We start from the raw sequence: 15,347 nt of genomic DNA, 5'->3' as shown, positions 1-15,347 counted from the left end.
CAATATAAATTCCGAATCTAACGCTCCTTAAACACATCCAAAACTTTAGAATTAAAATTAGAGAGGTTCATGAACTTTAGGAGACAACTCAGCACTTCAAGCAGAATTCTTTGCAGCCCCTTAACAAATTGCTCGGAAAAAGATACGTGCAACGTTTAAGTACTGTAACTTCACAAACATTTATTTCCCTTGGAACTGCGAGTAGAACCACCCCACACAGAGAGAGAGAGACTAACAGCAGCCAGACTGATGAATGGGGAGGAGAGGGGAGCGCAGCGAAAATCCCCGCCTCCGCTGGGCGCAGATGGAACGCTGTGTCGACCATCTGGGCTGTCAATCAGGTGACGTAACAAAGGGTTTGGAGTGTTACCTGCTGCGAGGTTCGAATCGTTCATTCACAAGATGTGAGCAGCAGGGACCGTGTGTAAGAGAGTGCGCGCCATACACAGGGACTCACTGGAAGGCTGCAGCTAGAGTGCTCGCGTTTATTTATTTATATATATATATAAAAAAAAATCATATTTATATTAAATAGAAAAGTGTTTTTGTTTCTTCCCCCCCCCCCCCCCCACACCCAAAGTTTTGAATTCTGTCGGTTCACAATGCGCTGGACAATGGGAACACTTTCAATGGAGCAGGGAGTCGGGTTGCTGTGGAGTGGCTGCCTGCTGCTGGAGTGGCTGTCGGTGGCGGCGGGCAGCCTGCTGCTGGACACCGGCGACATGCACTCGAGCTTCGTGCACCGGCGCCTGAAGCAGCACGAGAAGAGGGACATGCAGCGGGAGATTCTCTCCATCCTGGGGCTACCTCACCGGCCCCGACCGCACTCGCACGGCAAGCAGAACTCTGCGCCGCTCTTCATGCTCGACCTGTACAATGCCATGTCCACCGGGGGGGGTGAGGAGGAGGAGGAGGAGGGTGGTGAGGGCTTCTCGCCCCGCTACAGAGCCGTGTTCACCACGCAGAGCCCGCCGCTGGCCAGCTTACAGGACAGCACCTTCCTCAACCAGGCCGACATGGTCATGAGTTTTGTTAACCTGGGTAAGGCGAAACTTTCTCCTCTTGTCTTCTCTGTGCAAGCTTTCTGAAATGCTTCCCCCCCCCCCCCCCCAACTATCACTTTTAGTTCGTAAAGCAGATGATGAGGGAGAGGATAATTCATTTTACCACCCAGAATGGGGCTGGAGGCAGGAGAGGGCTTCGCTTATCTCTCTCTCCCTCTCTCTGTCTGTTGGGGCGATCTTATCAGAAAGTACTTCTCGGTGCCAGACACTAGACCTTGTGGATGGATTGTTCCTGCCCGAAATCCATACAACAGACGTGGCCCGCATTACCACAGAACACCAATCCCTTGGAACACACTCAGGCTTCATTGTGTGCTATCCGTGTGTAGTGGTTAAGACATGTGTTTTCAGGACTACCTTTGGTGTTGAGAGTTTCTGTAACCCGGCCTGTTGTTGGGTCTTTGAATGAAGTGTGTGTAGTGAATGCAATTGCAAGTACTTGGATGTTATTTTTTAAAAAAAAACATTTATAGTCTATATTTAAAGCATGCATTCTTCGAAACCTCCAACCTTGCTGGATTTTGAATTTAGTCGCGCACTTGTGAGGCCTCAGTGGCCTCAGTCCCCCCACCGCCCCCAAAGTGCCTATTCTGTGCCGCGCGAAAGCAAAGTATTGAACTGCAAGTGTGGCACACGCAAGATAGTCCACACGACTCCAAGTTTGTATAATGTTTAGAAGATATTTGACTTACGGACTGCAATGGCACCTGTCGCCCATGTCAACGTTAGACAAAACAAGGCGAACTGCCCCCTTACTCGGGATTCGGACTTCATTCATAAATTGGATTTTTTTTTGGGGGGGGGGGGGTGGAAACTGAAGCAACCGAGCAGAATGCAAGAGTGTAAAGTCCCCGAGATGCTGCACACCTCGCACCTGCGAGATTTTGGTAGCTGGAATGTACCTTGGAGGGTAATTAGCTGCAAACATGCCATTAACCTAGTGAGCGACCCAAGGAAAAAAAATATATATCATCTCCCTCTGCTCTAATGTGAACCTCCGTCTGACTAGTTTTTTTTTGGCACTGCTCTGGGAACTTAGCTGGGAGTATATTAGTCAGAGCTTTCTAAACAAAATATTGACACCAAATTCTTTGTTTATTCGCTTTAAAATCTTGGTTTGACATGTGGGTCCCCAGTCGAGCCAGTTACTGGGTCCCGAGGCGGAAGAAGTTTTTTTTAAAAAAAAGCATTGGTTAATGATGGTGGCTGGTAATCTGCACGTTAAAACAGGTCCCTGTGGAGTGGATAGTATTTACCTGCAGTCAAAACAGCTCTTGCTCAATAAAGTTGGCGTGCTTTGGGAGGGGTAGGGGAGAGAAACAGTTAACTGGTTCATATCAGTGACAGCAACTAACATGATCGTCTTAATAGCGCTCACTTCCACTTGGTAAATACTGGCCTGCTGATTATAATGGGTGAGGGTAGAGTTCATGGCTTTTTGTGAAGCACATCAACTGCTGTTTGGCACTTGCCTCACATCGTCCCACATCTGAGTGGGGTTACGTCAAATTAGTGCAATTAATGAATACGTAGATTCAACCAGCTGATATTTGATCACAGTTGCACAACTTAAAACCCTCGCGTTTCTGCGGCAATAATGATTCATCATCGCACTGGGCCCACTCGTTTGTGGCTCAGAAGGCAAGGCTTGCATTTTTATAGCTCCTTTCCTGACCACAGGGCGCCTCGGTGTTTCACAGCCCGATAAAGCACTTTTTTGAGCTGTAGTCACTGTTTTGAGAGGGAGGTCAGTTTGCACACCACAAGCTCCCACGGCCAGCAATGTGACAACGGCCGGGTGATCTGTTTCTGTGATGTTGGTTCGAAGGGTGAATAATGGCCAAGGTCACTCGGGAGAACGCCCCTGTTCTTAAAAAAATAGTGCTCTTGTGTCCACTTGAGAGGGCAGATGGGGCATCTCATGAAGTCTCATCTGAAAGACAGATGTATGTTAGATGCCAATGGCTTTTGTGGTTCTCCCCATTCATGATGGCCACAACGTTTAACAGCTGGTTCTTGCTGCTCTCAGTTGCCCTGGAACCCAGGCTGAGGTATGACATGAGACTGCAGAAATCCAGCGTTAAGCTGGTAATTCCCTGTTATCTCTGAAATTTGTACCCACACCGCTTCTCTTAAAGGGCATTGGTTCAGGTCAAGGGCTGATATAATGTGAATCAGTTCCACTCGACCCAGTGGCTAACAATGGGTCAGGTTCCCAGCAATTCCCCTTGTGCCTCCAAACAACAGACAGGAAATGTGTGCACCTTGTATGGTGCTGGAACTGTTATAAGTGTAACCTTGGACCTGGGAAGTTGAGAGATGTAGAACCATTGTCCTTGTGCAGAGACGTATCCTTGTTGCTTTCTGTTTTAGCTGGCTGGTTGATGTGACTGTCTGTGCACCCTATTATTTTGATGCAGGTGTTGTGCCCATGTGATGTGCCAGTGGGATGCTCACTGGGCAGCTTTTTCAATAAATCAACAAGAAATGTTAGCACCTGGGAGAAAAAACACAGTGAATAAGATGCCTGGGACAGTTACAAGGCAATAATACACTCCAGGGAGTTAGGCTCCTAAAGCAAGAGTGTAAAGCATAACCAAGTTTGCCTGGGAGCATGCAGCAACATTATATTATGTACATTCCCTCTCTCATTCTTTATAATTCAGCGTTTGAGAGAACAGGCAATTCATTGTTTTATCCAATGGAGTTAGTATCTTGCACTGTCAGTTTTAGGCAATTAATTTAATACTGATGATTTTGGTCACTGGGAACACCGAAGTGAATGCAGCTCGACACTCAATGTTCTAGTCAAGAGGAAACTAATTTCATGGCCGTGCAATGCAGTTTGTTCAATATGGCCATTCCCTGAATGAGTACAGTCACCATGTTGCATGCATGAGTTTGTTTTGCCTTGAGAAGTGTTTAAGTATGTGGGTGGGAGGGAGTGGGGCAGGGGGTCAATTTGGAAACTTAAAAAAAACTTGTGTTTGTATCATATTCTTTACAATCATCACTGAATACCTCAGTGGTTTATAGCCAATGGAGTACTTCTGAAGTGTAGTGTAGGAAATGTGGTGGCTGATCTGCACACAGCAAGATCCCGCAAGCTGCCATGTGATAATGACCCAGCAACCTGTTCTTTTGTGATGTCGACTATGGGATAAGTATTGACCATGACATTGAGGGCAACTTCCCTGCCCTTCCTCAAAATACTGTCAATCTTTTATATCACCCCAGGCAGGTGGATGGAGCCTCAATTTAATGTCTCATCCAAAAGATGGCACCTCCAGTAGTGCAACACTCCTCAGTACTGTGCTGGAGTGCCAGCCTAGATTTTTGTGCTCAAGCCCTAGAGTGGGACTTGAACCGGGAACCTTGTGACTAAGAGAACTCTAAAGAGGAGAATCAAGTTAGCTGGCTGCTTTGTCACTGAAGATGGAATGGAGGGAGGAAGAGATGCAGAGGTGGTTCAGAGAATGTCTGAGGGAAACAAGGTCTGGAGAAAAAGACTTGCATTTATGTAGCACCTTTCATGTCCTAAAGCGATTCAGAGCCAGTGAAGCATTTGGAAGTGTAGTCGCTGTTGTAATGGTGGAAGGCGCTGAGGCTGTAAAGGGATTAGTCACTGGGGTCAATGTAGATCAGTAACATTAAGAGAATCGTAGATTAGTGGGATCCACTGCTGAATGTGGGTGGTAAAATTTTAGGTGATTTGGAGTTTTATGAAAGACAGAGATTGGCAGACTGATCAGGCCAGGGTAGGAGACGGCAAGTGTAGAGATGACAAAGGCATTAATTGGGGTTTCAGCGGCAGAGGAAATAAGGTCAGGTGGAGGTAGGTGCAAAAGCTCATGGTGATGGATAGAATAAGACGTTTCAAACTCAGTCCTGGCTGGAACAGGATGGGTGCATACCATCTGTCCAGTCTGAGCAAGGGGCCTGGGTAATTGTTTGAGTTGATGGAAAGGATGAAGGGCTTTTGATGGCATTGGAAAGCAAGGTTCAATTGATGGAAATTGTAGCTCGTCCATGATTTCCTTTAGGTGGTCTGACAGCACTGAGACATTCGAAGAAAGTGTTGGAGAGGTAGAAGTGGCTGTTGTCAACATTCCCATGGAAGCTGACCCCCTACAGCATTGCCACTGAAAGGCCACATTTAGATGAGGAAGCAAATTGATTGTGTTGCAACAAGGAGTGCAACTATGCCGAGGACGACCACAGAGGGTGGCATGATCCCTCTTCTCAAATACTGCATTGATGCTGCCTGACTGAATGATCAGAATGATGAGTTTGGAGTTAGGGAGGACATGGTGGAGATTGGACCATCTGTCTGACATTCAGTCTTGGATGAACCATAATGTCATCCAATTAAATATTGGAAGACTAAAACCATTGTCTTTGGTCCCCAGCCACCAGCACTGTCATGATGATAAACTAAAATTCAACCACACCAAGCTGAGCATTTGACTCCACACCATCCAGTACAAAGGCTACCTCCTTGTATCTCCACATGTGACTTCCAGTCCCCCAACACTTCAAAACTAAAATGATTACACATGTTAAAAATCGTTTCATGGCCTTGACATTCCCTATCTCTGTAACTTCCATCAATCCTACAGACCCTACCCTGAACTTTGTTGTCCTTTGACCCTTTTCCCTCTTATCCATTGCCTCCTTCCTTCATTCTGTCATAAGTGGTTGAGTTTCAGCCTCCTAGATCCCATGTGGAATTCTCTATCTAAACCTCTCTATCTCTCGCACTCCTGTTCAGACTTTCCTGAAAATCCATGATGCTTTTGAGAATTTTGTCATCACTGAAGTGAGTAAGTTGTTCTTAAAAAGGAGATGTCCACAGTCATACAATGTGTTACATGAACACAGTATAAGTCAATAAGCTTTAGGCTACCTTATCAGAAGTTGACATTGCACTGACGCCAGCAGTTTTGATTATAATACCACCCACGTGATTTTCTTTCCTATTTTAAAAATTCACTGGCAAACTTTTAAGATTAGCTGTGGACAGAAAGGTGAGAAGATATTTTATAAAGCCATTAGATGGAATATTGTTTTAAGACTGAGATACAGGACGGGTTGGTCACGTGTTTGATTGCAATGGATTGCTGTTCTGGGTTTTAAAAATATTCATAGTTGAATCAGAGATGCAGAACCCAACTCTGTGCTTTTAGAGGCAGGTAATATCCAGTTAAGCTGCACAGAGAATGCAAATTTATCCATGAGTTGCAGCAGTGACCTCTAACCAGATAGCCTTGGGCAGTTGTGATAACAACATTATTAAATTTGCATTGAATATAAATGGAATTCATCTACAAAATTGTAAGTAAGATGTGTTTGTCCTATAGATCTGTAGATTCTGTTTTGCACAGGGGGTAAATTTCACTTGGTGTGAAATACTTAAGAAAAGTTTTTTAAATGGTGGTGAAATTAAGTAAAGAAGTGCATTTATATTGTTTTAAAAACAAAATGCTGGAAAAACGCAGTAGGTCTGGCAGCATCTATGTAGAGAGAAACAATTAATGTTTCAAATCCAGTATGATTGTTTTTCAGAACTAGAGAGGGGTAGAAATGTGATGGGTCTTATGCTGTTGAATAAAGCGGGGAGGGGCAGCTGGAGCAGAATAGAAGATCAGGGATAGGTTGCATTTATATTGTGCTTATCGTGTCCTCCGGACGTCCCAAAGCACTTCACGCAATTCATCTTCTGAGGCAAAAGCAAAATAGTCCAGATGTCTGAAATCAAAACGGAAAATGCTGGGAATACTCAGCAGGACTGACAGTATCTGTGGAGAGAAAAACAAAGTTAATGTTTTGAGTCAATATCCTATCACCAAAAGTGCGGCCAAGCTTGCACATCATTATTCCCAGTGGGGAGGGGGCACAGGTCAGAGATTTGGATTTTGTTGCCTTGTCCGTGGTTTGAAATGTTGCAGAAAAATGTGCAATTGACAGTGGATTCCAGACCGAGAAAACAAGTGTAGAACCTGACGAGGAGAATTATACATTTTGCGCCAGGTGTCATTATCAAGCATTTACAGGTCAAATATTAACATGGTGCTGAATCTAGCCTGCAGGACATTCCTGAATTTGAGAAGCGCTGGTTGCTTTTTCCAGAGGCAACTTCTATTGGCTTTATCAGCACTAAACACTTGATAATTGCTTCTGCCTTGGGTTTTGTTTTGTCCCCCTGGAATTCCATCTGTGTGGCAGAAATGCTTGATTGGTGCATTGTGTGTGCGTGGGGGAGGGTGGGTGTGAAAAGGGAGAGGAAGAGGAGGAAACAATTTAAAATAAAAGCTGTAGTAAAGTGCTTTGTAAAGTACTGGCCCTTTCATAGCAGTGAAATATGTTTGCTTGTAAGGGCCTGATCACAAGATACAGTCTTAATTATCACGTGCTATCCAGGGCGATGAGAATGAGCCATTTACAGGGAAAGCTGATGGGCTAGTGCGTGCAGTACTCTTGATGCCCAAAAATAAAGACTTTGCATTTTTATAATGCTTTATGTGACCTTTGGAGTCTCAGTGCTTTAATGCCAATGAAGCACTTTTGAACTGCAGCCACTATTGTGATGTAGGAAACATTGCACTTGGAAAACTCCCACAAACAGCAGTGTGTTGATGACCAGATAATCTCCCCTTGCTGTGTTGATTGAGGGATATGTAGTGGCCAGGACACTGGAATAAAAACAGAAAATGCTGGAAAACCTCAGGCCTGGCAGCATTTGTGGAGAGGGAGAGAGACACAGAGTTAATGTTTCATGTCCAATATGACTTTCCTTTGGAACTGAAGAGAGGTAGATATGTGGTGGGTTTTATGTTGAAAAGGGGGAGCAAACTAGAAGGTCAGGGATAGGTTGGAGGACTGGAGATGTTAAGTGACAAAGATGTCATGGAACACAAGACAAAGGGGGTGCTAATGATAGTGTTAAAGAATAAAGCAAGTGTTAATAGCAGAGATGGCACTGGGCATAACATCTTCAAAATAATGCTGTGGATCTATTGGGTCCATCCGAGCAGGCAGCTGGAGCCTTGGTTTAAGGTCTCATCTGAAAGATGGCATCTCTGACAGTGCAGTGCTCCCGGAGAACTGCACTGGAATGTCAGCCTTGATTTTTGTGCTCAAGCCCTGGGAAAGGGACTTGAACCAAAACCTTGTTAATCGGAGGTGAGAATGCTCCGAGATGAGCCATGGATGGAAGTTATGTAGAATGTTGTAGTTTGTTGTTGATATAGTCAGACTGTTATGACCTTTAAAGTACTCCTTACGCCGTGGGAGGACAATAGAAACCCATCAAAACACAGTGACTAAGAATTTTGGCACTGTTCGTAACTAAGTACACTCAAGTCTGACCCAGCAATTGCCACACTTTAATTTTCCAAGATTCTAGAAAGCTGGGAGGCATGTGAATTTCAATATGTTTCAACCCAGGACTAGTGTTAACATCCAACAGACTGGAGCAATCACATATTCTTTCTTTAATGAGCTGAAATGCTCCAAGTCCACAATATTGTATAATTGACACTGAATCAGCTCCATGATTTAAGTGCAGCTGGTGTGGGAAATGGGACAGTCTTCATTGTATTAGGGATGGTGCTTTTTGAAATTGACGTCTCTTTATGCTGTAGAATAACCCTGTAACAGCAAGAACTTTATCAGATTAGCCCCGAATGCTAAGTGATTTGATACTCTTGATATTGAGTAGTGTGAAATTTCCTTAGAACAAAAGTGCTGCTAACTCCAGAGACGAGCAGCACACGTGTCAGCAGCACTGGGTCTGACTGTGGGTGGTCTGGCCTCCAGGGTCCAACGATGCATATTGCTGGCCTGCACATACATGAACAATGGCCTTGAAGTACTGATTACAATGATTGAATAACTGCACAAATGTGAATCTTGCACATGCACGGTCCCTTGTTTTACTGAATCTCTGGCGCAGAGTAACCAGGGTGGACCTCATGCCAACAGAAACCAGAATTGCTATCCCTGGATAAATCGTTGCTTAGTACAGTGCTCAAACTTACTGTTCTCCTGAAGTTACACTGTGATATTTTCTTCCCCCTGGACCCACTGGAGATTGGCAAGCGGCAAAATGATTACAGACTGGCACATAGCAATACAGAGCATACATGCAAGTTTGGAGCTCAATAGGAGCCAGACATTTCTGCTCCTTCACTCAACAGCCCATAGTTCCCACCCTTGTTAATCTTGGTGGACAGGAAGCTCAAAAGGAAGAGAGAAAAGCAGAGAGAAAGAAGATAGCCTACATTGAGTGGGTCGTGGGTGGATTAGGGCTTGTGGGGACCGGTTGAGTATTACCAAAATAGTCCACTATTTTCCCTCCGTTTCTTGACCATGCCGCGTCCCAGATCAAAAGTTGATGTGGTATCCATCTGTGCACTCCCTTACCAGCATCATGATGCAATTATTTCTTTCTCTATAAACATATTGTAAGCTAACATGAAACATATAATGTCAGAGAAAGAAAGATCACCAAGTATGGACATTGGAAACGAAGATGTGACAACCTTGTCCTGGCCAACAATTGAAGGAGAAGTTGAGGATAAAAACAGAAGAGGAAGAAGAAAAATCAGATGGGTGGAAACATTGAGACAGGGACTGAGGGAGGTTTGAAGAAAACCAGAATAGAAGTAAGGTGATGCCAATGGCCCCACTAAGGCTATGGTGACAATGAACAAAGAAAGATTTTTGGCCCATTTGGAGAAGCCAGTAAATGTTCAGCATCTAAGTATTTTTGGTGTGGTGCATTGATAAATGGGTCGACTGTTAGTCTTGAGGGAGGACTAACATACGTCATAATTAATCTTTAGTTTGAAAGATACATGGGCCTACTTGTTCAGACTGCCATTTGCAGTCAGCACAAGGAAAATTAATGGAAGAATTGTCTGTCTTGTGGCTGATCTGTTGGCAAACAGTAATAATGAAATGACCAAATATTAAAAGTGAGGGCAAGGGTGGGAAATTAGGAAAGCTATTAGTTTGATTTGCGATTGTCATATAGGACCAGGCCTGGCCATTTTTCCTCTGCCGAAAGAAATGGTTCTGAAATTGTGGTTAGTGAACCACTGGTGGCTTGTGAGCTGACCCAAAAAGCAAATTACTGATGTGCAACGCCAAGGCCAGAACCCTCCTCCTCACCACTTTTATTTATATATAGTAGTTGTACTATTGGCATTTATAATATCAAAATGCCTATACTTTTTTTGCATAACATAATTAACACATTTAATTTTAAGAAAATAATGCACATTTATTGCATTTAGCAGTGGAAAAGCTTCAAAATATTTCTAGTTTTCATAAGTTCCCATTAATTTTGATGAGTTTTTTGTGGTGGCAAGCGAAAGCGGGTGTGGTAGCACCAGTAGGTGGTCCACTAGGTCGTTTGCCCCACCTAAGTTGTCGGCAGACGAGAAGGTTTGAAAACCACTGCCATAAAGTCTTTAAACGATTGGGTTGGGTTAAATATTTTGCTTCTGGAGGTATTGCACCACTTCACTCTGTTATTTTTTTAATTGCATTATTCTTGCCTTGGGCCTTATCTTACCAGCCCATAAGTGACTGTGGTGTTTAGTTGTTTATCTCTAATGTCATTTTGTGTTGCTTTTCATGCTTCCCATTGTGTACCCAGTATCGTATTTCCTTAGACACATTCTTTAGCTATTTTTCATTGGCTGCTTAACTGGTTTCTGTGGTGAGGAGACTTTGCATACCATGTGCTGTAACACTGCAAATTAATAATGCTTTTATCTACAATGTAATTGTGCTTGGCCTTTATAAAGAAAGCAAACGCAATCATTGATCCAAACACTAAAATTTAGCTGAAGAATTCTAATATCTTGCCATAAAGGGGCTAGAACTAGCATGTATTATACTTAAACTGGGTTAATATTAGGAAAGCTATCCAGTGAAGTATGGCTATATGCCCAAACAATTGATTTTGCTTTACACGAGCGTTGGTGAAATATCATAAAATAGTTATTTGTTGTGGTTGTGAATTGTCTCTGTGCTTGGCATGAGATTGTGTCTCTAATGAAGTAATGCAGTCTTTCACATCCATGAATAATTCTTGCTGCGAATGTGAATGTGTTGCAAGTTTTGTCTCTCCCAGCTGCCTTCTAGGAATCCAGCTCAGTGTTTTGTCCATTTGAAATGCCCCAGAGTCCCCTCCATAAAAAGCTAATCCTCTGTGAATAAAATAACCACCGTGTTATACGAGTCAGGAAAGTCCCAGGTTCAATTCTTGTTCCTGCTGCAATATTTCAGTTGGAGTATGATTTTAGATGCTGCTGTTGGCCCCTAATCTTCGCCACCCTCCACCAACAACCCCCGCACCCCCCCTACCAACCCCACCACTCTCAGGGACCAGGCTCCGCTGCGATGCCCACCTTATTCCAGTAGTTTGCTGCCACTCACTATCCGGACTCACACTTGGGCACGGTACTGGAGGGCTGCTGGAACGGGTAAGACATAACCCCAGCATAACTCGATATCTTCAGGAGTGGAGGGTGAAAGTTTGAGGGTAAAAATAGTCTTGCCCGTTAGTGTCACCATTTTAAAAAAAAAAAATGTGTGAATAACTAACATTTTTTATAATTGCTTGAATATTTCCTTGTGTAAATAGTGATCTCATGCGAGAGGCTCCCACTTAGAAAAGACTGAAACGGACAATATAAAGAGCCATAATAGCAGCTGTGGGGTGGGTGTGTCAGTGATTTTTGTAATAATTGTTAATTTGGCTCCATTACATAGTTTGTTCAGTAACTCTGCTAGCAAATCTCCACATCCTCCCAGCAATCCTCAGCACACCCATTAAATGATTTCTTTCAGAAGGAAAGATTGGTTAACGATTTAACCTGTTTTTTTAAATAAAAGGAATCCATTCTTTGAACTGCGTGTCTGGTAAATAAGTGTGACTTGTTTAGTTTGGATTATGTCCTGACTCTTGTGTATGTGTGACTGCAACTGAGGAAAACCAAAGGCTTGGTAGAGGAAATCTAACAGTCTGACCTAGATCATGTAATAGTGGAGCTTTGAAGCAGACAAAAGCAATTTCATACATTGGTTAAATCCTTTTAAAATACATTGGCGAAACCTCTGGGGAAAAGTGCTGGTTTTAGGGAATTGTTTTATAATTTGTCCATGGGAAGTGGGCATTGTTGACAAGGTCAGTATTTATTGTCTTAATTGGCCTTGTGAAGCTGGTGTTGAGCCACCGCCTTGGGTCGTTGAGGCCCATGTTTAAGGGGGTGGATGGGGTGCCAATCAATTGGGCTGCTTTTTCCTGGATGGTGTTGAGTTTCTTGAGTGGTGTTGGCACTGGACTCATTCAGGCAAGTGGGGAGCATTCCATCACACTCCTTATTTGTACCTTGTAACTTGTCGATGGTGGACAGGCTTTGGGAACTTAGGAAGTGAGTTACTTGACGGAGAATTCCTAGCCTCTGACCTGCTTTTGTAGCCACAGTATTTATATGGTTGGTCCAGTTATGTTTCTGGTCAATGGTGATCCCTAGAATGTTGATGATGGTGTTGCCATGGAATGTTACTTGCCACTTACCAGCCCAAGCCTGAATGTTGTCCCGGTCTTGCTGCATGTGGGGATGTGGTACCTGGGCAACATTCAGGCTTGGGCTGATGTGCGGCGCGAAAGTTACTTGCCACTTAAGAGCCTGGCAATAACCATCTACAACAAGAGAGAATCTAACCAGTCTCCCATGGCATTCAGTGACATTGCCGTCACTAAATCCAGAGTAAATCAATGGGGCAGTAATTGGTCTGATGAGATTTGTCCTGGTTTTTGTGAAGAATGTATTTGGGTAGATGCTGAATTTATATTGTATTGGAATAGCTTGGCTAGAGATGCAACTGTTTTTGAAATCATGATGAGTTGATTTGGCTGAAGACTGGCACCTGTGATGGTGAGTACCTCAGGAGGAGGATGAGATGAACTGTTAGATACATTCTTATGAACTAGGAACAGGAGTAGATCACTTGGCCCTTCAAGCCTGCTCCACATTCAATAAGATCATGGCTGATCTGATTGTAACCTCCTGCCTACCCCGATAACCTTTCACCTTTTACGTGATCTGGGTCAGACTGTTAGATTTCCTCCATCAAGCCTTTGGTTTCCTCGTTTGCAGTCACACATAGACAAGAGTCAGGACGTAATCCAAATTAAACAAGTTGCACTTATTTATCAGACACGCAGTTCACTTGGCACTTCTGGCTGAAGATGGTTGCAAATGCTTCAGCCTTGTCTTTTGCATGTGCCAGACTCCTCCATCATTGAAGAAGTTCAGAGAACTTCCTCCTCCAGTTATTTGTTTAAATGTCTGCCATTATTCATGACTGGATGTAGCAAGTCTGCAGAATTTTGATTTGATCTGTTGGTTGTGGGATTGCTTCGCTCTTTCTAGAGCATGCTGCCTTCTCTGTTTGGCGTGGATGTAGCTTCACCACATTGGCACTTCATTTTATGCCTAGCACTGATCCTGGTATGCACTCCTACACTCCTTATTGAACCAGGGTTGATTCCTTGGCTTGATGGTAATGGTAGAGTGAGGAATATGCTGGACCTTGAGTTTACAGATTATAGTTCAGTACAATTATGCTGCTGGTAGTCATCAGCACCAGTTTTAAGCTGCTCGGTCTGTACTGGCTCTCTCATTTAACACAGTGCTATACCGCACAAATATGATGGCGAGTCTTACTGTCAAGATGTGACTCCTTCACAAGGACTGTGGTGGTCACACATGGACAAGTAAATTGGTAAGGACAAGATCAAGCAGGTTTTTCCTTTGTGTTGCTGCAGGCCTTGTCTGGCAGATATGCCCTAGGCTAGCTTGAACAGTAGTGATGCTACAACATTGAAGTCCCTGCTCATAGTACATCTGTGTTCTTACCCTCAGTGCTCCTTCCAAGTCATGCTCAACATGGAGGAGCATTGATTTATTAACTAAGGAAGGGCAATAGGTGGTAATTAGGAGATTTCTGAGCCCATGTTTGGCAAGATGCATTGAGACTTCATGGGGTCTGGAGTCAATATTGAGGATGTCCCACATTAACTCCCTCCCGACTGTATGTTACTGTGCTGTGTTGCCTCTGGTGGATCTGTCCTGCTAGTTGGAAGGGCTTGCCCAGGGATGGTGATGGAGGAGTCTAGGATATTGGCTGTGAGGTATGATTCATTGAGTATGACAATATCAGGCTGTGGCTTGACTCATCTGTGGGACAGCTCTCCCAATTTTGGCACAGGTCCCTGGATGTTGATGAGGAGGACTCCACAGAGCCAATTGGGCTGGGTGTGCCTTGTTGTTTCTGATGCTTAGGTCAATGCTGCATCTTTAAATTCTTTGTCCTGACTGATGAAACTTGCCTTGCATCGTGCCTTGCAATCTTTGGAGTGCCGTGGGCATCCCTCTTAATGTTCCCGAGCTTGCCTTTGCAGCTCCAGCAACTGAGGTATAACTGAGTCCAGAGGCTCATCATCTTGACTCGACTTCAGATTTATGGCCTCAAGCAATCCTCCAACTGCTGGAAACTAGGGAAGTCCCTGCTGCCGCCTACTGTGGGTCAGGCAGTGTGATGTGCTCAACAGATGTGATCCTGAGGCTACTCTAGAACTAGGTCCCACCTAGTTCTGTGCTGGTGGAAGGTGTGGATGAGTGCTGTGAAGGGTCATCAATTAGGGTATTATCAGGTTACTCTTTTGAGGTGTCTTTGGGGCTTGAGTTGAGGATCTAGCTTGTAGACCCCCTCAGCTGCTTCCCAGATGTGCCTGAGAAAGTGAGGAGAGATAATTAGTGCATGGCAGGGGACTGCAGAATAGGGGAACTGACTCACAGCATGGTTATCTGATGGATGTTGCACTGCTGGATCCTCACTTGTTTGGGTACCGCTGACCTCACCGTCAGCACGGGACCGGTCCAGCTCATCGCAGGCCAGCTGGATGACTCCATTTTCAAAGCCTGTGAGGACCTTGATGTTGGGCATTCCTCCGCCCGTCTGTGACCTTTCCCTTTTGTTGTGTGCCAGCTTGTCCTGCATGAATACAGATGGAGAGAGTGTAAGCAGGATGCCTGCCAGGCCAGATGAGGAGGATGCCTGGCACGTGTGGGTGGTGAGTGGTGCCATGGATGGGATAAGAACACGATCCTCAGGGCAGATGAAGGTGTGTGTGTGGGGGTGTGCTTCTGATCCCTTAGAGAGTGCTAGCTGTGTGCGGGGGTGCTATTTAAATTTGGCGGC

General features: G+C 44.4%; 1 protein-coding gene across 1 annotated transcript in view; it reads left to right on the top strand.

The window, feature by feature from the left end:
• The first annotated feature begins 411 nt into the window (after nt 1-411).
• The window catches only part of bmp6 (bone morphogenetic protein 6), a 122,129-nt gene continuing 107,193 nt past the window's right edge, over nt 412-15,347 (top strand). Inside the window, exon 1 of the mRNA XM_041189393.1 lies at nt 412-1,041. Within this exon, the coding sequence (XP_041045327.1) occupies nt 603-1,041 (439 nt within the window). The 5' untranslated portion in view covers nt 412-602. The remainder of the gene's footprint in view (nt 1,042-15,347) is intronic.

Source organism: Carcharodon carcharias, chromosome 6, assembly GCF_017639515.1.
Source record: "Carcharodon carcharias isolate sCarCar2 chromosome 6, sCarCar2.pri, whole genome shotgun sequence".
Taxonomy (NCBI): domain Eukaryota; kingdom Metazoa; phylum Chordata; class Chondrichthyes; order Lamniformes; family Lamnidae; genus Carcharodon; species Carcharodon carcharias.
Note: the sequence above shows the minus strand (reverse complement) of the source record. Positions and strands in the feature narration are given on the sequence as shown.